The sequence below is a fragment of the Ornithorhynchus anatinus genome, chromosome 1, assembly GCF_004115215.2.
Source record: "Ornithorhynchus anatinus isolate Pmale09 chromosome 1, mOrnAna1.pri.v4, whole genome shotgun sequence".
NCBI classification, from domain to species: Eukaryota; Metazoa; Chordata; class Mammalia; order Monotremata; family Ornithorhynchidae; genus Ornithorhynchus; species Ornithorhynchus anatinus.
In genome coordinates this window covers 38,058,782-38,083,074 of record NC_041728.1, presented here as the reverse complement: position 1 = coordinate 38,083,074, position 24,293 = coordinate 38,058,782, and the positions used below count along the sequence as shown (strand labels likewise).

Here is a 24,293-nt window from a genome sequence, read left to right as displayed (position 1 = left end):
ACTGACCGACTCTCTCTCTGATAGGTCTCGGAACTCCTCGACCTCTCGGCCGCCCGGGGCGCCGTGAACGGCTCCTTTCTCCCGGAAACGTCGTCTTCGTCGACGGTGAGATCTCCCGCGTGCTTTCCCTGCGAAGAGCGCCGTGCTGGGTGGCGAGGAAAGTGCGACGCGACAAGAGTCGGTAGAACTCACAGTCTAGAGGGGGAGACGACGCATACGATGTGCCGTACGTACACCGGAACGTTAATCCTGGTGTCCGCGAAGCGCTTCCCGTGCACCGGGCCCCGTCCGCAGCGCAGGCGAAGCAAATCGGCCCGGACGCGGCCCCCGTCCCGGCTGGGGCGCGCGGCCCCGGTCCCCGTTTATAAGATGAGGTCGCCGAGGCCCACAGAAGTGACTCGCCCAAGGTCACACTGCGGACAGGTGGCGGCTTAGAACCCAGGCCCTCCCGACTCCCGGGCCCGTACGCTCTCCGCGGGCCGCGTCGCTTCTCCGCTCCCCCGTTCAACCGGGGTGGCTACCATACGGGACGGCGGCGTGATCCGGTCAGGCGGCGCGGGGCTGGGAAAGGGGATGGATAAAGGGAGCGGATCAAGGCGACTCAGAAGGGAGTGGGAGGAGAGCGAACGAGGACTCAGTCGGGGAAGGCCCCCCGAGGGAGGCGGGACTCGGGCGGAGCTCTGGAGGTGGGGAGAGGGACGGCCTGTCGGCCGTGAAGAGGGAGGGCGTTCCAGGCCGCGGGCAGGATGGGATTCTGCTCTTCGGACCGGCCCTCGGCGCGTCTCTGGGGAAGATGACGCAGTTGGGTCCCTGGCTCCGATCCCGGGGACGCCTGGAATGGATGACTCCCCCCCCCCCCCCGCCCGCCCGCTCCCCGTCTCTCCACCTCCTCCCTCCCTTTCGCCTCTAGAAGGAGCGGCGCCCCTCGGATCCTACCAATAACGGCATCCGCGGGGCGCCGCCCGCGTGCGGAGCGCCTTACCACGCACCGGGAGCGGAAAGAGTCCCCGGCCCCCTGGGGCGGACGGTCGAGCGAGGATCAGAACCCGTCGTCGGTCAATGGATCCTATTTATCGAGCGCTTACTGCGTGCCGAGAGTTGGACTGAGCGCTTTATGACGGTGGGCTTTTGTTCATTCATTCATTCATTCACTCGACTGTATCGACTGAGCGCTTACCGTGAGCACCTACCGCGTGCAGACCGCTGTGCCGCTAGGCGCCGTTCAGAGTACGATACGACAGCGAACGGGCACCCTCTCCGCCCACCGTGAGCTGACGGTCCAGAAGGGGAGACAGATGGGAATATAAACGAACGTGAACGTAAGCGGCGCGGAGCCGGGGAGAGGGGACGAAGGAAGGGAGCGAGTCGGGACGAGGCGGAGCGGGAGCCGAGGCAGACGATTCCCTTAGCGCGTATCCCCTCCTCCCGCAACCGCCGGTCCCGTTCTCCCGTGCCTCCCGACCGGCCCGGGGCCGAGTCTCCGGAGTTCCCCGTGGTGGAGGATTCGCACGTTCCCTCCCGGCAGGAAACCCCGCCCCGGGTTGGGGAAGCCAGGATTCGCTGTCGGCTCTCCGCGCCGGCTTCGGGCCCATCTCCTTCCCCGCGGGTCCCTCGGCCCGGCAGCCAGACGCTAGAGGGGCGGAGCAGATCTCCCGCTGTTTTCAAAGTCATCTTCGGTGGAGATCGTGCTCTTCTTCCCCCACGGAGGGTCAAACCTACCTACTGGCGCGACCCGTTCCCTTAAAGGCGGGGGGGCAGACGGAGGCCGGGCACGTCCGTCCGACGACCCGGCCGGCCGGTGCGGACGGAGGGAAGGAAGGAAAGGAGGAAAGCAACAGGGGAAGAGGATAGACGAGGGCAGCCTCGGGAACGAGGGAGAGGCGAAGGGCAGGACGGAGCCGGGTCAGCCCCTCCCGGCCCCTCGACATTCAGCTTAGAACAGTGCTCGGCGGGCGATTGTTGAGGTAGATGTCCTCGTACTCCGCTTCCCCCCTCGCTAGTCCGTCTTAACGCCGGCGCCCCCCGGCCCGTGGACCGCGAGCTCCGTTCCCTTTTCCCACGGTACTCGCCGGGGACCGCGAGCCCCACGCGGGACGGCGGTGCGACCCGACGCGCCTCCGTCCACCCCGGGGCCCGGCGCGGCGCTCGGCCAACGCCGTCAGGGTCCGTTGGTTCAGCCGACGGCATCTACTGAGCGCCTGCTGCGTGCAGGGCGCCGGACCGTCGGGCCACGGGGGCCCTCCCCGCCCGCCGACGGGCTCGCCGTCTACCGTCGTTCCCGCGACGCCGGTCACCGAGCGCCCGGTACGGCGCTCCGCCCGCAGCGAGCGCTCGGCGGGCGAGCCCGCTCCGCCGCTCGTCGGCCGGGTGACCCGGGGCAGGTGGCTCCGCTTCTCCGCGGCCCGGGCGGCCCCCTCCGGAACAACGGGGACGAAGAGCGCGAGCCCCACGCGGGGCCGGCCGCCGACGGGGCCCGGCCCGCGGCGGGCGCCCGACGGACACCCGGACGGTCGGCGGTACTGCCGTCGCTCATGGATCCCCTCCCCCCCCCCCCGCTGGAGACGGGAGGGTCTCCCCGGGCCCGGCCGCCTCAGAGCGGCCCCGTGGCCCGGGAAGCCGAGTAGGGCGGGCGGGCGGGCGGGCGGGCGGAAAGCCCGGCGCAGGCGAGAACCGTCGGAGAATCCCAATCCCGGGAAGAGCGGAGCCGGGACCGGGCCCGGCCCGGCCGCCGGAGGGCCCTCCCCGACTCCCTCCGTCCCCCTCCCCCGGCCCCGGGCCGGCGGCGGGGAGGACGGCGACGGGGAAGGAAAGGGACGGAGACGCGGGTCGCGCTCGCCGACGGCGAAAAACCCTCTTTATTGCCTCGGGCGTCACGGGGCCGGGTCCCATCGCCTCACCCGCCCCGGCCCGGGGCGGGGGGCCCGATCCGGAGCGAGAACGGAAAGGTCGCGCCGGGGCCGAGGGGCGGAGGGCGGGCCGGGCGGGGCCCCCGCCGCCCCGGCCCTCCTCTCAGGCGTCCACGAGGGAGAGGCCGTCGTGGAGGGCCCGCTTCCACATGTAATAGGTGGAGCGGGCGGTCAGGGGGAACCGGGCCCGGAACTCCTTGTAGGACGGGAAGGTCTGGGACTCGAAGCGCCTCTGCAGGAAGAGCTTGGCCTGGGCCTTGAACCGGGCCGCGGCGACGACGTCCACGACGAACACGCGGCCCTCCCCGCCCGGCCCGGGGCCCCGCCGGGCCACGGCGTGGCCGGCCGGGGCGCCGCGGTGAGGGCCCGGGGGCCCCGCGGCGGCGGCGGCGGGGGCGGCGGCCCCCCGGGCCCCGGGCCGGGCCGGGCCGGGGGGCCGGAGGCGGCGGGGGGCGGGCCCCGGGGCCGGGCCCCGCCCTTCCAGAGCCAGAAGGAGGTCGGCGACAGGGCCGGGTAGCGCAGGCGGAAGCGGCAGAAGGGGAGCCGCCCTCTCTGGACCAGCCTCCGGGCGACGCGGCGCGCCCGCCTCCGCCGGCCCGCCAGGGAGGGCCCGCCCGCCCGGGCCCGGGCCCGGCCCGCCGCCCCCGGCCGGGGGCCGGCCCGGGGCCCCCCGCCCCCCGCGGGGCCGGCGGGGGCCCCGGGCCGGGGTCGGCCCCGAGGGCCTTGCGGCGCCAGTTGTAGTAGGTGGAGCGGGAGATGCCGGGGAAGCAGCGCTTGAAGCAGCGGTAGGGCACCGGCGTGTCGACGGAGATGCAGCGCTCCAGGTAGGTCTTGGCCCCCCGCATGAAGAGGGCGGCGGGCGGCGCGGGGGCCGGGGCGGGCCCGGCGGCCGGCGCCCCCCCGCCCGCGGGGCCCCGCAGCTCGTGCTTCCAGGCGTAGTAGGTGGAGCGGGAGACGTCGGGGAACATCTGGCGGAAGCGCCGGAGCGGCAGGACCTGGCCGGCGCGGAGGCGGGACTGCAGGAAGCGCTTGGCCGCGGAGCGGGCGGCGGCCCCCCGGCGCCGCTCCCGCGGGCGGCGGCCCCAGCGGCAGGGGGTGGCCCCGGCCGGCCCGCGGGGCGCGGGGGGTCCCGGGGCGGCGGCGCCGGGCTCTCGGCCGGGGCCGGGCCCGCCTCCCCGGGGCCCGCCACGGCGGCGAAGTACTGGGGCCGGAAGGCCCGGCCGCCGGGCAGCAGCCGGCCGGCCCACATGATGTGCAGCGTGGCCGGGCGCCGGTCGCAGCGGCGGGGCCGGATCAGCCGGTGGAAGTAGGGCCGGATCTTCAGGTTGTGCATGGGGTAGATGGAGTAGATGTTGCGCTGCAGCACCGAGGCCAGGGCGTACAGGTGCCACACGTTGGTGAAGCTGCCCGGGAAGCAGGAGGCCTGGACGTCCACGTCGAAGATGGCCTCCAGGGTGGCCGGGGCCAGGCCCGTCATCTCCGGGCACTCCTCCGAGCAGAGCGAGTAGCGGGCGGCCCGCAGCATGACCTTGGAGTCGATCATGCCCCGCAGGTAGTAGCGTCTGTGCAGCACCATCTCCACCACGGTGCGGGCCCGCAGCTCGGGGCTCAGCCGGGGGCTGCCCCACAGCAGGAGGCTGGCCGCCTCGAACAGCCGGCTGCCCGGCCCGCGCCAGGCCAGCGGCAGCATGCGGCGGGGGGCGTCGGCCGGGTAGAGGCTCCGGGCCACGGGGTCCACCTCCGCGTCCCGGGGCGGCCGCGTCCCGCGCCGGCAGGCGGGGGGCAGGGAGAAGGACGACAGGGTGCGCTCCGCCTCCAGGGCCGCGCCGGTCAGGCCCTCCGGCCCCAGGCACTCCGCCGCCTCCTGGAGCTCCCGCAGCACCGACTGCACCAGCTGCTGGCGTGGGGTCATCCCGCTGCGGGGGGGGGGGGGGGAGGGGGGCGAGAGGGCGGGTTCAGGGGGCGGGGGGGGGGACGGACACCCCCCGCCGCGTCCCGCCGGCCCCGCGGAGAGGGCCCCGATCCCCGATCCCCGCCGCCCGTCGGCGCCGCTCCGCCTCCCGGGGCCTCGGTGACCTCCTCCGCGAAATGGGGCCGGAGCCCGTGGGCCCCCGAGGCCGGCGTCCCGATCCCCGCCCCGCGGCCCCTCCGCCGCCTGACCGGTCGCCCCGCTTCCCCGGGCCGGGTCGCCTCGGCGTGGGACCGGGCGCCCGGGGCTCGGGGCGACGCCTCGCCGGGCGCCGTCCTCGTCCCCCCCGGGGTCGCTCACCCCCGGGCGGGCCTCGGCCGCGGTCCCGTCGCGGCCGGGACGGGAAGGCCGCCGCCGCCGCTCCTCCGGGGCCGCCCGGGCCTCCCCCCTCCCCGCCCGCGTGGGGGGAAGGAGGGCGGAGGGAAGAGGCCGCCCTTATTAAGCGGAGACGGCCGACCCGATTCAGGTGCGCCCTCGAACCCGGCCGGCGGCCGGGGAGAGGGGCGAAACCCGGAGGCGGGGCCCGGCCGGCCGGGCGGGATCTGCCGAGCGCTTCCCCCGTGCGCGGCGCCGTGCCGGGCGCTCGACCAACGGGGCCCGGCGGGCCGACGGAGGGGTTCGGGGTCCCCCCGGCCCGGACCGTCCGCCCGACCTCCCCCCGGGGGAAGAGGTCGGGGCTCCGGAGGAGATGGGGGGGGGGGGCCTCCCCCCGGCCCCCTCCCCCAAGGGGACTACCGCGGGGGGAGGGGACGGCGGGTTCAACAAGCCCTGCTCCCCGCTCCGGGCCGCGTGCTCTCCGGGGGCTCGGTTCGGGGGGGGGGGGTGGCGCCCCTTCCCCCCCGAAAAGGCAGCCCGAACTCGGAAATGGGGGGGGGGGGGGGCGGTGGAGAAAGAGAGACCCTTCAGGAAACCAGGCCCCGCAGCTCTCCCGTTCGTCCGGGGCGTTCTTTTAAGCGCCGGCCGGATGGGTCCCAGGTGAGGCTCGCGGCCTCAATCCCCCTTTCGCAGGTGAGGGGACGGAGGCGGGGTCGCGGAGCGGACGGGCCGCGGCAACCCGGGGCCCTCCGGCTCCCGGGCCCCGCCTCTCCTTGCCCCCCAAGAGCCGGGGAGAGCCCGAGAAGGGGCTTAAATCTTCACCCCCGCCCGCTCCGTGCGTCCCGGGCGGACGAGGGAGAGCGCGACGCCCCGACGGACGGGCGCCCTCCGGCCCACGGCGAGCCCACGGCCCCGAGAGACGGGCGCTCAGAGGAGCTTCTCCGGGCCCGGCCCGCCCGCTCTGGAGAGACGGGGGTCGGAGGCCCCGGGTCCGACCCCCGGGTCCGCCCCGCCGTCCGCCGGGCGGGCGGGGGCCGGCCGCTTCGCCCCTCCGGGCCTCGGTCCCCTCGCCCGTAGAATGGGGACCGACGGCGAGCCGCGCGCGGGACGACCCGACGGCCCCGTGTCCGCCCCGGCGCTCCGAGGGGCGCCCGGCACGCGGTGAGCGCTCGACGGACGCCGACGTCCTCGCCTACCCCCACGGGCCGGTCGGGGCGACGGGGAAGGGGGCGGGAGGAGGGGAGGCCTCTCGGAGGAGACGGGCCCCGGCGGGCCGCGGTCCGGAAAGGGTCCGCGGGCCCCTCTCTACCTCTCTCCCTCCCGCCGCCTCGCGTCCCCCGCGCCGGTCGGCGTTACCGGGCGGCGGGTCGGGCCTTCCGGAGAGGGATCCGGGGGGGGGGGGACGGGGACGGTCGGAGCCCGCCGTCCCCGCCGTCGAGGGGGATCCCGCCGCTCCCGCCGGCCGGCGCGGCCGGCCCCCCCCCCCCCGGGCGCCCGCCGCGGTCCCCCGCGCCCCTCGGCCCGGTGGGGTCCCGCGGGCCCCGGGGGAGCCGCCCGGCCCGGCCGCTCGCGGCCGCGCGACCTCGGGCCGGCCGCTTCTCCGGGCCCGGCCCGCCCGCTCTGGAGAGACGGGGGTCGGGGCCGCGGGCCCCGCGTGGGACGGGGACCGCGGCCCGCCCGCCCCGGGGGCTCGGCGCGGATCGGGGCGCGGGGCGGGCGCCGTTCTCCCCGTCGGGTCGGGGCCGGGGCCGGGGCGGGGGGGGGGACGGGACCGACGGCCCCGGCGGCCCGGGGCGACTCTGGGGGGCTCGGCCGGGGAGGAGGGGGATTCCCGGGCTTCGGGGCGGGGGGGCCTCCGGCTCCCAGACGGGACAAAGAAGCCGCGGAAGGGACGGAGGAGGGAGACGGCGGGAAGCCGCGGCGTCGGGCGGAGCGGGGATCCGCCGGGGGCCGTCGGGGGCCGGACGACGGACGGTTCCCCCGTCCGACGCCCACCTTCCCGCCGGGCCCCCGTCTCCCTCCCGGCCCCCCCGAGGGGTCGCCCCCCTCCCTCGGCCGCTCCCCCGGGGCCCCACTGACCTCGTCCCCGACGTGGCGGCTCCCCGGGCCCCGAGGGTCGGGCCGGGCCTTCCGGACGTGGCGACGGGGAGCGGGGCGACCCCCGGGCCCGGCCCGGCCGCCCGCCGTTTCGCCCCAAGCCCCTCGGCCCGCCGGCCGGGCCCGGCCGGGGCTCGGGCCCCTCCCCTCCCCCCGCCAGGAAATCGGCCATCCTCCCCCGCTCCCGTCTCCGAGATGAGATGAAAGGAGTGTAGATTCGGGGGGTCACTTCCAAAGCTAAAGCGACGACGACGACGGCGGCGGCGGCTTTGTCTCGGGACCCCGGGCCGGGCTCTTAAAGGGACAGCCCCCTCGGGGCCCGCCACGACGGCCCGGGTGCTCGGGAGGGGGAGAGGGGGCAAGGGGCCGGTCGCCACGGCGGCCCGGCATCCCGGGTGCCGCGGGGGCGGGAGGGGGCAGGGGGCCGGTCGCCACGTCGGCCGGATGTGGATAGATATGTACGTACGTGTGTCGGTATCTGTTAAGCGCCCGCTCCGTGCGGGGCACCGTTCTGAGCGCCGGGGTAGACGCAGGGGAATCGGGTCGTCCCGCGTGGGGCTCCCGGTCTTCGTCCCCATTCGGCGGATGAGGGCGCCGAGGCCCGGAGAAGTGAAGCGACTCGCCCACGGTCACGCGGCCGACGGGCGGCGGAGCCGGGAGTCGGACCCGTGACCCCCGACCCCGGAGCCCGTGCTCCTTCCGGTAACTGAGGCGCCGCGAGGTCGAGCGCCTCGCCCACGGTCACCCGGCCGACGGGCGGCGGAGCCGGGATTTGAATCCCGGCTGCTCGGGAGGGGGAAGGGGGCACAAGGGGCCCGTCTCCGCGTTGGCCGGATGCTCCGGTGCTCGGGAGGGGGAAGGGGGCAAGGGGCCGGTCGCCACGTTGGCCGGATGTACGGGTCGGTGTCTGTTAAGCGCTCGCTCGGTGCAAGAGCGCCGTTCTGAGCGCCGGGGTGGACGCAGGGGAATCGGGTCGTCCCGCGCGGGGCTCCCGGTCTTCGTCCCCGTCTCGCAGATGAGGGGACCGGAGAAGTGAAGCGACTCGCCCCAGGTCACACGGCCCACGGGTGGCCGGGCCGCGATTCGAACCCGTGACCCCCGACTCCAGAGCCCGTGCTCTTTCCGCTGAGCCGCGCCGCTTCTCCGCTGACCGGTCCGGGGTCACGCCGCCCTCCCGGCTCAGTCACTGGGCTGGGGAGACGGGTCGGACCTCGGCGGGGTCCCCCGGGGACGGGGGGGGGGGGGCCCGGCGGGAAACTCCCACCTTGGGCCGCGGACGGGCGATCGATCGGCCGTCGGTCGGTCGCTAGGCGCGGGGCGCGGATGCCCCGGGGGTCCCGGAGCCGCTCGGTCGTACCCACCGAGCGCCGACCGCGTGCGGGGCACCGCGCCGAACGCTCCGGGAAGCACGACCCGGCGACGGGGCCAGCCGACCCCCGCCCGTCAACGGGCCGGGATCCGGGCGCGCGGAACCGGGAGGGCGGGGACGGGGGCTCGATCGGGGAAGGCCTCTCGGAGGAGACGAGCCCTCGGTGACGCCTCGACGGCGGAGAGGGTGGCGGCGCGGGCCCGGGCGCCGGGGGTGGTGGGTTCCGATCCCGACCCCGCCGCTGATGGGCCGTGTGACCGCGGGCGGGTCCCCCCGCTTCCCTCATCCGTGAAGACCGGGAGCCCCGAGGAGAGGACGCGGGGGCGATCCGACGACCTCCGTGGTTATCGTCAGACCTCTGGCAGATGATATCCATCCTAAGCGCTTAACCGGACGCCTTCATCATCGTTGTTATCGGCCATTATTCCCCGGGGAGAGTTGGGGGAGCCGGGGAACGGGATGGAGGCTCACATCAAAGGGATGCTCTCCCGAACACCTCACGCCTTCCCCTTCCCTTGCACATAAAAGCCCCACGTCCCAGCAGGCTCCCGGGTCGGGGAAATGGAGGAACGGAGGAATCCCTTCCTCTGTCTCGGGGGGCGGGGGGCGGGGGGGAGCTCAGCTGGATTAGGGGAGGGGGCTTCCCTTCCCCCAACGAGGTCAAGGCCTTTCAAGCCCCAGGAGCCCGGTGGCTACCGCCGAGTCAGGGGGACCCGGGTTCTAATCCCCGCTCGGCCCCCGGCCCGCCGCGGGACCGGGGCAAGTCGCTCCGCTGCTCCGGGCCTCAGTTCCCCCCGACCCCCGTCGGGACGGCGGGCGGGGATGAAGACCGGGGGACGGGCGCCGGGTCCGACCCGACGGGCGACGGTAGACGACGGCAGTCGTCGCGGGCCTCTCCCGGCGCCGGGTGGGGTCGCCCCACGCGGGGGGCTCCCGGTCTTGAGCCCCGATTTCCGGACGAGGTCACCGAGGCGCGGAGATGCCAGGCGACCTGCCCCGGGTCCCGCGGCGGACGTGCGGGATCGGCACCCGGGGCCTCAGCGTGGCTCGGTGGAAAGAGCGCGGGCTTTGGAGTCGGAGGTCATGGGTTCGAATCCCTGCTCGGCCACCCGTCGGCTGCGTGACTTTGGGCGAGTCGCCTCGCTTCTCGGCGCCTCGGTTACCCCGTCTGTAAAACGGGGATGAAGACCGGGAGCCCCAAGTGGGACGACCCGATTCCCCTGTGTCTCCCCCCGCGCTTAGGACGGTGCTCGGCACATAGTAGGCGCTTAACGGATACCGACGTCATCATTATTGGCCTCGTGGCCGGGGATGGGGACCGGGAGCCCCGTGCTCTCCACCCCGGCGTTTGGCGCAGCGGCTGGCACGCGGCAAGCCCCGGACGCGTCCTCCGGGGCCTTCCGGAAACCCCCTCTCCTCCGGGAGGCCTTCCCTGACCGCGCCCCGCTTCTCCTCGTCTCCCGCTCCCTCTCCTTCCCGGACTCGCTCCCTTAATTCGTCGTCCCCCGCCCCGCCCCGCCCCGCCGACGTCCAGATCCGTCCTGTATTTATTTCCGCTGACGTCTGTCTTCCTCCCCCCCCCCCCCCCCCCCCCCCCGGCCGGATCGGAAGCTCGCTGTGGACGGGGAAACAAGGGCGACCGCCCGACCGACGGGCGGCTCTTAGAGGGGCGGCGGGACCCGGCGGGTGGCGCCCGGGCCCGCGGGGTTCCGGGTTCTAATCCCGGCTCCGACCTCGGGCAAGTCACTCCGCCTCTCTGGGCCTCATCTGTAAAGTGGGGATTGAGGCTGCTTGAGCCCCTCCTGGGACCCGCCTGGCTGTAAAAAGAATAGTGATGATCTTCTCTGTTCGGCGCTGACTACGTCCCAAGCGCTGGGGGAGACGCGAGGTTGTCCCGGGCGGGGCTCGCGGCCCTCGCCCCCGTTTCCCAGACGAGGGAACCGAGGCCCGGCGAGGCGAGGTGACTGGGCCCGGGTCACCCGGCTGACGAGCGGGGGAGCCGGGATTGGGACCCACGACCCCCGACTCCCCGGCCCGGGCTCTTTCCGCCGCGCCGCGCCGCTTCTCCGTCTCTCCTCCGTCGAGCTTCTCCCGGATCCCCCCGCCTGCGCTCGGTGCCCGGCGCCCAGTAAGCGCTCGCCGAACGCTACTGTTAGTATTTTACCACGAATCGAGTTCCCGGTCTTTCTGCGCCTCGGGAGGTGTCGGGTCCCCCCGCCCCCCCCCTTGGGGAGCTTGGGGTGGAAGGGACCGGGTCCCCTGTCCCTTTAGAGAAGCGGCGGGGCTCGGCGGAAAGAGCCCGGGCTGGGGAGTCCGAGGTCGGGGACCCTCGAATCCCGGCCCTGCCACCCGTCCGCTGCGTGACCGTGGGCGAGGCGCTTCGCTCCTCCGGGCCTCCGTTCCCTCAGCCGTAAGACGGGGATGAACGGTGAGCCTCACGCGGGACGGCCCGGTGACCCCCGCGTCTCCCCCAGCGCTTAGAACGGCGCCCCGCGCGGGGTGGGCGCTCGACGGATACCGACGTTGTCGTCGTCACCCTCGTCGTTCCGCCGGCCCCTCCCGGGCGCTCGGCGCGGCGCTCCGCGCCCGGCGATCGGCCGGCGGCGGGATGGGGACCGCCTGAAGGGACGGCATCGGCGGCCCGGGCCCCCCGCCTCGGTTTCCCTCCCCCTTCCCCAGGGGAGGACGGGCGGGGGCGCCGGCGGCGGCGCTGGTACGTCTCCGCCTTCGAGGACCGGCCCCGGCCGTCCTGTCGGGGCCCCGGCTCCCGCGATTCCTCCGACTCCCCTTCCTCGGCTCGGACGGGGCGCTCGGGCGGTAGGGTTTTCCGGGCAGAGCCGAGGATTTCGCCGAGCCGTGGGGGAGTTCCTGGACGGAACGGCGCCCTCGAGGCTAGGGCGGGGGGAGGGAGAGGAGAGGCCTTAGGGCAGATCACGAGCTCCGGTACCGCGCTCCGCACACGGCGAGCGCTCGCTCGACGCTATCGAATGAACCGCGAGGAGGGGGAAGCAACGGATGGATCCAAACGGTCGGTATCCGTTCGAGGCGGGTCCCGTCCCGGGCGTCGAGCGGGCCCCGCCCCGTGGCGACGCGCTCTCCCGGAACCCCCGGCCCCGGTCCGCCGCCGTCCCGGGAGCGCGGGGAGTCTTCCCGGTCCAGATGCGGAGGCGGTCGACCGTCGCCTCCTTGGGCGCGGCCCGCTCGGGCCCCCGCCCCCGCCCCCGTGCCGCGGGACTGCCGGCCGCCGGCCGAGCTGGGACCGGAACGGACGGGCGTCCGCTCGGCTCTCCCGCCCGTAGCCGAGCCCGGCCGAGGCCCGGAAACCCTCCGGGGGCCGTCCCCGGCCTGGCCGCCTCGCTCCCGAGGGGGCGGGACGCCGCCGTCCGCGAGGGAACGCGGGCCCCCGGCTCCGTTCCGGCTCTCCCGAGCGCCCCGGTGGCGTCCTCTGCCCCGCCGTGAGCGCTCGGCGGGCGCCGCGGCTCGACGGTCCGTTTCCGCCCCCCCGGTCGGATGGAGGGCGAGCCGCAGGAGGCGGAGTCTCCGGCGAGGCCCGGGAGGGAAGGGGGAGGGAGGGAGGCGGCCGGGAGCGAGCGGATCGTCCGTCCCGTCGTGTTGGTTGAGCGCTCGCCGAGCGCCGCGGTCGCCTCCGACTGCCCCGGCTCCGCCCGGCGCCCGCCGGGTGACCTCGGCCAGGTCCCCGGCTCGTTCTCCTCGCCGGCGAAGCGGCCGTCGGATCCCTGACCCCCCCGCGGACGGCGGGAGAGGGGCTGCGTCCGTTCCGCCGTCTCTACCGGGCGCTGGCGGCGTGCGGAGCGCCCTGCCGAGCGCCGGGAGGGTCCGGTGCGGCAACGGAGACGGCCGCCACCCGACGACGGGCTCACGGTCCCGAAGCGGGGAGGCGGACGGCGAAACGAAACAGGCAGACGGGCATCCTGTGGGATCGGCGTCTACTCTCCCCGGAGCTCGGGGCAGTGCTCGACACCTAATGGACGCTTCACGGATCCCGTCCCGGACGCCGACTCGGATCCCCTCGCGGAAAACTCAAGCTCGGGTGGCATTTTCAGAGGAGGGGCGTGGGCGGGAGCCCGGGCTCGGGACTCAGAGGCCGTGGGTTCTGACCCCGGCCCCGCCGCTCGTCGGCCGCGTGACTTTGGGCGAATCGCTTCACCTCCCGGGGCCTCGGTTCCTCGCCCGGAAGCGGGGAGGCCGTGAGCGGGGTCGGGACGGGGACCGGCTCCAGCCCGATGCGCTCAGGACGGTGCCTGGTGCGTAGGAAGCGCCTACCGCGACGGTTACTGTCGGCCGGGTGACCCGGGGCGGATCACTTCGCGTCCCTGGGCCTCAGTTCCCTCATCGGGGGAAGGCGGGGATGGGGACCGTGAGCCCACGTGGGACGGGGACCGGGTCCAGCCTGGTTCGCCTGTCTCCACCTCGGCGCTCAGCACGGGGCCCGGCACGGGGCAGGGATCGTCTCTGTGGCCGAACCGGACGTACCAAGCGCTCGGTACGGTGCTCTGCGCACAGTGAATACGGATGAATGGATGAATGAGCTCAGCGAGCGCTCACCGAACACCGCGATTATCCTTCTTCCCCTTCCCGCTCTCTCCGCGCTCTTTACGTCTCCCCCTCTTTCCCCTCTCTCTCCTTTCCCTTTCCTCCCCTCTTCCCGCTCCTCGCTCCCTCCTCTCCCCCTCCCTCCCCCCCTCCCCCTCCTCACGCTTTCCCGGCCTTTCCGACCATCCCGGGGCCTTTCCTTCCCGCTTTCCGCCTCGTCTGCGCCTCGCGGGGGAGTTAACATCGCGATGCCAACGGGAGTTTCTTTCCCTCCCAGCCTTGGCAGATGGAAATTCGCAATCCAGATGCCGCACTAATGGCTCCTGCCTTTTTCTTTTTTTTAAAAAAAAAAACAGAAAACCCACACGCATAAAAAATCTTCGGGAGGGGGGAGGAAAACCGTCGGCTCCGTTTTCTGCGGAGGAACGGGTCCACCTGCCTTCAGCTGTTCATCCCGCAGACGACGGCAGAAGAGATTCCACCAATTCCCGCCCCGCGGCCGGAGCCGAGTCTCCATCCGCTGTTTGTCTGCCTCTTCAAACGTGTCTCTTTCCTTCCGAGGTGACCTCGGCCTCCCTCTGGGAGGTTGGCGCCTCCGGCCCCGGGACGCAGGGCCTCGCTCCTTAAAAAGACCTCTTCTCCCCTGCAACCTCCGGGCCCCAAGGAGAACTTGGAGGGAAGGTTAGGAAATGAAATCGAGAGAGAGGGATCTCCCTCCGGAATCGTCCGCAGCGACGGATGTGTGTTAAACCTCCGAGCGCGGGGAGGGCCGGGGGGGGGGGGACGGACGGGACGACGGCCAGATCCAGGTGTGGGAGTCGTAGCAAAGCCGCGTTTTTTTGCCCCGCTTCCCCTAGGCTTCTTTAAAAGCCCATCTCCTCCCGGAGGCCTTCCCGGACTAAGCCCTCGTCTCCTCACCTCCCGTTCCCTTCTGCGGCGTCCTCGCGCTTGGACTTTCTCCTGTTTCTCACCCCTTCCTCAGCCCCGGGGCTCCCTGATGTATTCATTTATATACTGACGTCCGCCTCCTCCTCTAGACGGCAGGGGCAGACGTCTGCCGACTCCGCCGTATCGCCGTCGACGCCCGTCTACCCGTTTCGCCTCGTGGTCCGTCTCCCCGCTTCTGGACCGTGGGCCCCGTCGCCGGGCGGGGATCGTCTCCGCACACGGTCAGCGCTCAGCGGATCCGACGGAACGAGCGAAGGCTCACCCAAGCGCCCGGAACGACGCCCGGCGCGCGCTCGGCCCTCGGTGAACGCGGCCCGTGGGTCGACGGCTCGCCGATTCTATCTCCGGGCGACCTCTTCAAGCCCCGGCGGACGTCCTCCGCGGGGCGACCGCCGAGGCCGGTCCCGGTACCCGTCGAACGCCGCCGACCGCCGAGTTCAAGGCACCGCGCTAAACACTTGGAGGAGGACGGCGGAGGTGAGAGACGCCACTCCTGCCCGCGGAGAATTTACGGGGGGAAAGGCACGAGATGGAGACGCCGCGGGGCGGGCGGGGGGGGGGGGGAAAGAGAAGGGGAAAGATGGATAGGGGAGAGAATGAGGGCTTCGGTTTTTATAAACCTTGCCGGAATCCCTTCCCACCGAGCGTGACCCATTTCCTTCCGTGAATTCTTTCGTAATTCCCTCGCGCGCGCGCGCCCGCCCGCACGCACGCGGACACGTACACGCGCACCTCCCCGTCGGCCGTGCTCCCCTCCGCCGCCCATCGGCCCGGTGCGGTCAGAGGGCGGGAGGCGACCGCCGCCCGCGCCGCGGGCCCGTCCGCCGCCGGTCGATGAGCGGCGGTCGCCGAGGGCCGACCGGGCGCGGAGCACTGGGCTGAGCGCCCGGGAGAGGCCGGCGGTCCGGCGGCCGAGCGATCGGCGGTATTCGTCGCGGGCTTGCCGCGGGCAGCTCGCTGCTTGGGGGGGGTACGCTTGCCAATCGGTCGGCGGCGCTTACGGAGGGCCTGCTGCGCGCAGAGCGCTGTACTAAGCGCTTGGGAGGGGACGAGGCGATTAACGGGCCCCTTCCCTGCCCACGGTGAGCGAAGCGGAGTCCAACCGGGACCCGGGTTCCAGTCCCCGCGCGGCTGGAAGCCGCGCGGCTCAGTGGGAAGAGCCCGGGCTTTGGGGGGCGGGGGGTCACGGGTTCGAATCCCCGCTCCGCCCCCCATCGGCTGTGGGACCGTGGGCGAGTCGCTTCACTTCCCCGGGCCTCCGTTCCCTCGTCTGTCAAACGGGGGTGAAGACCGTGAGCCCCACGCGGGACGACCCGATCCCCCCGTGTCTACCCCGGCGCTTCGAGCGGTGCTCGGCACGTAGCACGCGCTCGATAAATACCAACGTTAGTATTACTGTTACCTGTCTGCCGTGTGACCTCGGGCCAGTCACTCGACTCCTCCGGGCCTCCTCTCCTCGTCCGTAAAGCGGGGATCGAGTCTCCCTCCGGAGACCGCGAGCCCCCTGTGGGGCTTGGACCCTGACCCGATTATCCTTTTTCTACCCCGGGGCTCGGCCCGCCTGCCGGACACCCTAGAAGGCGCCCGAGGAATACCCCGGTTCCCCGGGATCCGTTCCCGGAATAGACGACGCTCGGCCCCGGGGCCGGGAAGATCTCCCGTGGCCAAAATCCTCTCGGCGGCCGACACGCCGAGACTCTCCTTCGGCTCCCGGGTGATCCGGAGTCCGCCTGCCCCCCTCCCCCCCCCCCCCCCCCCGGGGGGGAGATTCTCCTGCGGACGTTTCCGCCGAAGGTCCGGGAAGGTGGGGAGGCAGCCAGCTCGTCGGCGAGATGAGATTATCCAGCCCAGAGGATAATACGGGACAATGGGAAAAGGGGTAAGGCCCAGGTCGGGGCGGAACGCCGCGCGCTTCGGAGGGATTTCCAGGAAACGGAGCGAGGGAGATGCCCCAAGCCCGAACGGAAGACGCAAGGAAAGTGGCTGAGGCCTCCCCTTGGCCTAATGGTGAGACTGCTCATCCGTTCACTCATTCGATAGTATTTACTGGGCGCTCGCCACGCGCACAGCGCCGTACCGAGCGCTTGGAACCGACGAGTCGGCAACGGACAGAGACGGTCCCCGCCGCCCGACGGGGGGAGACGGGCGGACGAGGACGACGGCGATCGATAGAGTCGAGGGGAAGGACGTCTCGGAAGAACCGTGGCGGCTGAACGGAATCGAGGCGACGGGCCGTCTCGTTACGGAATAAACGGGGGGGCGAAAATACATACGGTCGAGCGGACGAGCGCGGTGCCGAGGGGGGAGGGGGAGGAGCGGGGGGTCCCGGGCAACTCTGTGACAGGGAACTCGGCGAGGGGATGGAAATTCCAAGACCCCCCAGCTCCCAAGCGCTCGTAAATACCGCCGATTTGAACCCATCGCCCCGATCGAAGAGACCGGAGCAGCGGTCAGCGGCCGAGACGGAACGCCGGCCAACAAGCCCGGTGGTATTTTCTGAGCGTTTCCTGTGCTGAGCACCTGAAAGAATGTAATGCACGAATAAGCAGACGCATTCCCTGCCCGCGACGAGCTTGCGGTCTAAGGGGGGGGGGGGGGACGGGACAGACCCGAATATAAATAAAGAAACGACGAATATTGGACCGAAGCGGGGCCGGGAGGGGGGGGATGGATAAAGGGAGCGAGTCCGGGCGACGCACGAGGGAGCGGGAGGGAGAGAAGAACGGGCAATGGGATGTTCGATAACGGCGCTATCCGTCAACCTCGTACTCCGTGCCGGATCGATCGCGACCCACAAGGGGTTTGCGTTCTCAGTAGGGGGGAGAACGGCTAGTGGACCCCCCCCCATTCGGCGGAGGAGCGAACTGAGGCCCGGAGAAGGGAGGTGACTGGCCCGAGGTCGCACAGCCGGCAAGCGGCGGGAGCGGGGATTCGAACCCACGACCTCCGGCTCCCGAGCCCGGGCTCTTTCCACCGAGCCGCTTCTCGAATGCCACCATCATCCTTATTATTAGCGATCTGCCCTCAGGAAATTCAACCGATCGACAAAGGGAGGGGGGGGGGCGGGGGCGGGGAAGAGGTCCAGGGGATTGTCTAGTGATCTTTTTTTTACAATGGTATCTGCTAAGCGCTTACTCTGTGCCGAGCACTCTGGGGTAGACTAGTCAACTGGGGGTGGCTCCGCCCGTCGAACGTTTTGACGTATTTCCCGCTTTCGATTTCCGTCTGTCCCTCTAGACCGCAGCTCGCTGTGGGCGGGGATTAATAATAATAATAACGATAATGACGGTACTTGTTAATAGCAATGATAATGTCGGTATTTGTCAAGCGCTCACTATGTGCAGAGCACCGTTCTAAGCGCCGGGGTAGACACGGGGGAATCGGGTCGTCCCACGTGGGGCTCACGGTCTTCATCCCCATTTTGCAGATGAGGTCACGGAGGCGCGGAGAAGTGAAGTGACCCGCCCAAGGTCACACGGCCGACAGGTGGCAGAGCTGGGATTCGAACTCCTGACCCCCCGACTCCAAAGCCCGGGCTCTTTCCACTGAGCCGCGCTGCTCCTCTGAGCCGTGCTGCTTCTCTGTTACGCGCTTCCCAGGAGCCAGGCACTCTTCTAAGCGCTGGGGGAGATGCGGGGTCCCCAGCTCGTCCCCCGGGGGGCTCCCGGCCTTCGTCCCCGTTTCCCAGCCGAGATAACCGAGGCCCGGAGAGGTGAGGCGCCTCGCCCCGGGACACACGGCGGGTCCTCCGACCCCCCCCCCCCCCCCCCCCCCCGGGCCCGGGCTCCACCCCCTGAGCCGCGCTGCTTCTCGCTCGGTGCCCGGCATGTCGGTGACCTCCCCGGGCCTCGGTTCCCTCGTCTGTCGAACGGGGGACCGTGAGCCTCACGCGGGACGGGCCGGTGACCCCGGGTCTCCCCCAGCGCTCAGAACAGCGCTCGGCGCATGGTGAGCGCCTAACGGACACCAACATCATCGCTGTATCGTTCTCTCCCGACTGCTTGGTACGGTTCCCCACGTGGGACAACCCCATCAGCTCCCATCTAACCCAACCCTGAGCCCGGACGTTCATGCGCTCGTTCGACGGTATTCACCGAGCGCCTAAGAATAACGTCGCTATCCGTTAAGCGCTCACCGGGTGCCGAGCCCCGTCCTAAGCGCCGGGGGAGACACGGGGGAATCGGCTCGTCCCACGCGGGGCCCGCGGCCCTCGTCCCCGTTTGACGCGGGAGGGAACCGAGGCCCCGAGGAGTGGGGCGGCTGGCCCCGGGTCCCACGGCCGAGCTGGGATTCGAACCCACGCCCCGGGACTCCCAGGCCCGGGCCCTTTCCACCGAGCCCCGCGGCTCCTCTACTTCGTTCCCAGAGCATTTGCCGAGCGCTCCCTGAGACCGACGGCCGCGACGGGGGGGGCGTCAGGACCCCCCGGGTCCGGCCCTGGAAGGGGACGGGAGTTGGGGAGGCGTGAGGAAGCACAGGGGGAGGCAGGGCAGGAGGGGAAGACTGTAAAGAATGTAAATGCCGGCCTGCTCGGAGTGGCTCCGGCCGTCTAGCGCGCCAGGGGCGGGAGGGAGGGCTCTTCTCCTCCTTTTGTTCCCCGTCTCGGAGAGCCGGGGAAAGGGGGGGGACGGGGCGGCGGGTCGGGGCTCCCCCCCCTTTCCGTAGCCCCCCGGCGCGGGGGGCCGTTGCCGGCCCGTAAGGATCGATGATAATCACGTGGAGATGCAGGGTCCCGGGCCCGTCCCGCGGGAGGCTCACGGTCCACCCCCCGTTTTGCGGAGGAGGTCGCCGAGGCCCAGAGAAGCGACTCGCCCTCGGTCCCCCCCGCCGCCAAGGGGCAGAGCCGGGAGTCGAACCCGTGACCTCCGCCTCCCGAGCCCGCTCCGCCTCCCCTTCGTTCGGCGAGCGCTCGCGGGGCGCCGCGCTCGCCGCCGGGAACGTGCCGGTCGGCTCTCCGAGCGCCCGGTACGGTGCTCAGTACGGCGCCCGGTGACGGACGGAGGGATGGAAGACGCCGCGGGCCCTTCCCGGCGCCCGGCGCCGCTCTGGACCGTGGGGCCGGCGAGGGCGGGGGCTGTCTCTCGTCACCGCCGCGGCGTGCCGGCCGAGCGTCGAGCGCGGCGCCGAGCGTCCAGTAGACCACGACCCGGCCGACAGGTCGGGGCCCAGCCCGCTCGGCCTCTCCGGGCCTCCGCTTCCGCAGCTGCGACACGGAGGGAGCCGGGGCGATGGCGAGGGACGGGAGCGGAGGGAGATCGGGGGAGACGGACGCGGAGCGAAGCGGGCACGGAACGGGAACGACGGGGTGCGGTAAACAGGATCGGGGCTGTGGACGTCATGATAATAGTAACGATGACCACGGCGGTATCCGTTAAGCGCTTACCAGGCGCCGAGCGCCGTCCTAAGCGCCGGGGGAGACACGGGGGAATCGGGTCGCCCCACGTGGGGCTCACGGTCTTCGTCCCCGTTTGCCAGATGCGGTCACCGAGGCCCCGGGAAGCGAAGCCCGGGCCCTTGCCGCTGAGCCGCGCCGGATGTGCTAAGTGCGGGGGGGGCCGGAGGGCGGCGGGGGGGTCTGCTTATCGTTCCCGAGCGCTCAGCGCGGTGTAAGCGCTCAGTAAATACGCCCCAGGGAACGAAGGGAACAAAGGAGGAGGGAGCGGGAGAAGAGGAAAGGAAGGCGCGGTCAGGGAAGGCCTCTCGGAGGTGACGGGCCTTCGATTAGGCTCTGAAGCGGGGGAGAGGGACCGTCGTCTGTGGGATTGGAGGAGGGAGGGCGTCCCGGGCCCGAGGCATTTCGGCTCCTGAATAATAACGCCGCCGTTTGTCAGGCGCTTCCTATGTGCCGAGCGCCGTTCCGAGCGCCGGGGGAGATACGGCGTCATCGGGTTGGAATAACGTCGGTCTCTGTCAGGCGCTTACTATGTGCCGAGCGCCGTTCCGAGCGCCGGGGTAGATACGGCGTCATCGGGTTGGATTAACGTCGGTCTCTGTCAGGCGCTTACTATGTGCCGAGCGCCGTTCCGAGCGCCGGGGGAGATACGGGGTCATCGGGTTGGAATAACGTCGGTCTCTGTCAGGCGCTTCCTATGTGCCGAGCGCCGTTCCGAGCGCGGGGGGAGATACGGCGTCATCGGGTTGTAATAATGTCTTGTAATGGCTTGAGCCCGGGCCTGGGAGTCAGGAGGTCAGGGGTCCTAACCCCGCCTCTGCCACCCGCCCGCTGTGGGACCCTGGGCAAGTCACCTCGCCTCTCTGGGCCTCAGTTCCCTCCTCTGCAAAATGGGGATGGAGACGGCGAGCCCCACGGGGGACGACCTGACGACCTTGCCTCTCCCCCCAGCGCCTAGAACGGTGCTGGGCACATAGTAAGTGCTTCACAGCGTGGTTCGGCGGGAAGAGCCCGGGCTTGGGAGTCAGAGGTCGTGGGTTCGAATCCCGGCTCTGCCACTTGTCAGCTGTGGGACCGTGGGCGAGTCGCTTCACTTCTCCGCGCCTCGGTGACCTCGTCTGGAAAATGGGGATTAAGACCGTGAGCCCCAAGTGGGACAACCTGAGGACCCTGTATCTCCTCCAGCGCTCAGAACGGCGCTCGGCACATAGTAAGCGCTTGACGAAGACCGACATTATTACAACTTGATGACGCTTACCTCTAAGCCGTCAGATCGTTGTGGGCAGGGAAGGGGCCCGTTTACCGTTCTCCCGTCCTCTCCCCGGCGTTTAGCACAGCGTGCTGCGCACGGTGAGCGGCAACGTGGCCTGGTGGCTTGAGCCCGGGCCTGGGAGTCAGGAGGTCAGGGGTCCTAATCCCGCCTCTGCCACCCGCCCGCTGTGGGACCCTGGGCAAGTCACCTCGCCTCTCTGGGCCTCAGTTCCCTCCTCTGCAAAATGGGGATGGAGTCGGCGAGCCCCACCGGGGACGACCTGACGACCTTGCATCTCCCCCCAGCGCTTTGAACGGTGCTGGGCACCTAATGATCATAATGTTGGTATTGGTTAAGCGCTTACGACGTGCAGGGTAAGCGCTTAACAGCGTGGCTCAGTGGAAAGAGCCCGGGCTTGGGAGTCGGGGGTCACGGGTTCGAATCCCGGCTCCGCCACTGGTGTGACTTTGGGCAAGTCACTCCACTTCTCTGGGCCTCGGTTCCCTCACCTGTAAAATGGGGATTCAAACTCTGAGCTCCACGTGGGACGACCTGATCACCTTGCATCCCCCCCCCCAGCGCTCAGAACGGCGCTTGGCACGTAGTAAGCGCTTAACAAATACCAACATAGAGAAGCAGCGTGGCTCGGTGGAGAGAGCCCGGGCTTGGGAGTCAGAGGTCGTGGGTTCGAATCGCGGCTCGGCCACCCGTCTGCTGTGCGACTGTGGGTGAGTCACTGCACTTCTCTGGGCCTCAGTTTCCTCATCTGTAAAATGGGGAGGAAGCCCGTGCGCCTCCCGTGGCACCACCTGATGACCCTGTCTCTCCCCCAGCGCTTAGAACAGTGCTCTGCACCGAGTAAGCGCTTCACAAATACCACCATGATTATTATTATCAGATACGACTGACTGAATGAATGGATGGATGAATGAATGGGATTGATTGACAACGCCGCCCCCTAGGACATTACACCCGCCCCCCGGTAGGGGGCAGTGTGGACCCCCGAGGCTGGCCCGGAGCCCCTCTAGCACCCCGGAGCCGACTCGGTGCTCCGCGGGATCCTTCCGCTCTACCCCGCCCGGGGATCTCTATGGTCATGGCCGGGGCCACGCCCCCTCCCGGCCGAGCCGGGGAGGCCACGCCCCCTTCACGCAGCGCATGCGCAGGGGGAGCCACGCCCCTCCGGCCAGAGACCGAGCGGGGAAGCCACGCTCCCACTCTTAAGAGACCACGCCCCTTCTCGCAGAGCATGCGCAGGGGAAGCCACGCCCCCTTCCGTTAGAGAAAACCACGCCCTCTTCCAGGGGACGCCACGCCCCTTCTCGCAGAGCATGCGCGGGGAAGCCACGCCCCCTGCCAGGGAAGGCCACGCCCTCCAGTCAGCGAAGAGGCAGGGAGGCCTCGCCCCCTCCACGCAGAGCATGCGCAGTGGAAGCCACGCCCCCTCTAACCAGAGAGGTCACGCCCCATTCTCGTAGAGCAGGCGCATGCGCAGACACGCCCCTCTAATCAGGGAATTCAAGCACCATTCCTGTAGAGCATGCGCAGGGGGAGCCACGCCCCCCCCCACCCCCCGAGCCGGGGAAGCCACGCCCCCTCCCGTCCAATTCGGAGGGGAGGCCACGCCCCTTCTAGAGGGCCCCGCCTCCTCTCAGGAAGGCCACGCCCCTTCCCATCGAGGCTACGCAGTGAGGCCCCGCCCCTCCCATTGGGGGGGATCACGCTGCTACGTCAGAGATGAGGCCGGGGAAGCCCCGCCCCTTATAGGGAAGCCCCGCCCCTCACGTGACGTCAGCGTCATGGAGGCCACGCCCCTCTTCACGGGGGAGGCTCCGCCCTCCCATTGGGGAGCACGCTCCTACGTCATAGATGGGGACGGGGGAGCCCCGCCCCTACAGGGAAGTCCACGCCCCTTTTCTGAGGCGAAGCCCCGCCCCTGTCACGTGACAGGTAGGACCCCCCCCCCGCGCGCCCTTATCTTCGGGAAGACCCCGCCCCCTTCTCTCAGGAGAAGCCCCGCCCTCCCACCTGTGACCACGCCCCTACGTCAGAGCCGTCGCCGGGAAGCCCCGCCCATTGCAGGGAAGGCCACGCCCTCTTTCCGAGGAGAAGCCACGTCCACTCCTGGCGGAGCACGCGCAGGGGAGCGACGCCCCTCGCCGGATAGGGAAGGCCACGCCCCTTCACGCAGCGCATGCGTAGGGAAACACCACGCCCTTTCAGAGAAGACCACGCCCCCACGCCCCGGGGCCACGCCCTCTCCGCGCGAAAAGGCCACGCCCTCTCCTCGCAGAGCATGCGCAGGGAAGAAACCGTCCCCTTTCGAAGACCACGCCCTTCCCTGAGGGGCCACGCCCCCTTCGCGCGTAGACCCTCTTCTCGCAGCACAGCCACGCCCCTTTCAGGGAAACCACGCCCCTCGAAGAGGCCACGCCTCTCCGCTCGAGGAAGCCACGCCTTCTCCTCTCAGAGCATGCGCAGGGAAGAAACCGCCCTCTTTGGGAGACCACGCCCCTTCCCGGTGAGGCCACGCCCCCTCCGCGCGAAGAGGCCATGCCCTCTCCTCGCAGCGCAGGCGCAGGGAAGCCACGCCCCTTCTCTCAGGGGCCACGCCCTCTCATCGCAGCGCATGCGCAGGGACGCCCGCCCCTTTCCGAGAAGACCACGCCCCTCTCGAAGAAGCCACGCCTTCTCCTCTCAGAGCATGCGCAGGGGAGAAACCGCCCCCTTTCAGAGACCACGCCCTTCTCTGGGGGGGACACGCCCCTCCGCGTGATGATGCCACGCCCTCTCCTCTCGGCGCATGCGCAGCGAAGCCCGCCCCCCTTCAGAGAAGACCACGCCTCCTCTCGGAGAGGCCACGCCCATCTGCTCGAAGCCACGCCCTCTCATCGCAGCGCATGCGCAGGGAAGCTCCTCCCCTCCCAGAGAAGACCACGCCCCTTCCCTCCGCGGCCCGCGCTCTTCCGGCGCATGCGCGGCGAATCCCGCCGCTTTCAGGGAAGGCCCCGCCCCCTCTTACCTGGGCTAGGGGCGGGCGCGCGATGGCGGCCCCGCCCTCACGTCTCCTTCACCGCGCCCCTCCCCGGGCATGGCGGGCGGCGGCCTGGAGCCAGGTTCCCGCCTTTTTTTCTGAGGTAAAAGTCGAGGAGGCGGGGGGGCGGCTTGGGGACAGGTTCCCGCCTCTTTTCTGAGGTAAAGCGTTGGGGCGGTGCCGCCGGCGTCCCCCGCCCCTTCTCCTCCCTGCGGGAGCGGACAGGACGGCGGTGGCCACGTCCTCTCCTTTCTGAGGTAAAGTCGAGGAGGCGGAGCTCGCGCGGCGGCCACGCCCCCGCTGCCATGACCACGCCCCTTTGGGCCTCGCGCCTTCCTCCTTGTGAAAAGGGCGGGAAACGGGCTCCGGGCTGTGGCCACGCCTCCGTTGCCATGACCACGCCCCTCCTCGTTTGCCCCCGCCCCTTTCCCTATTGGCAATGGCGGGAGGCCGCGGC

The 24,293-nt window shown here is 71.2% G+C and overlaps 1 protein-coding gene across 1 annotated transcript; it reads right to left on the bottom strand.

Annotated features, from left to right (window-relative positions):
- Window positions 1-2,826: 2,826 nt before the first annotated feature.
- On the bottom strand, window positions 2,827-24,067 carry VRTN (vertebrae development associated). The gene is given in 5 exon segments (XM_039913527.1): window positions 2,827-3,233; window positions 3,236-3,556; window positions 3,559-3,970; window positions 4,078-4,822; window positions 23,825-24,067. Coding segments are annotated over 4 exon segments (1,698 nt in total). The 5' UTR covers window positions 4,819-4,822; window positions 23,825-24,067; the 3' UTR covers window positions 2,827-3,009.
- Between the last annotated feature and the right edge of the window lie 226 nt (window positions 24,068-24,293).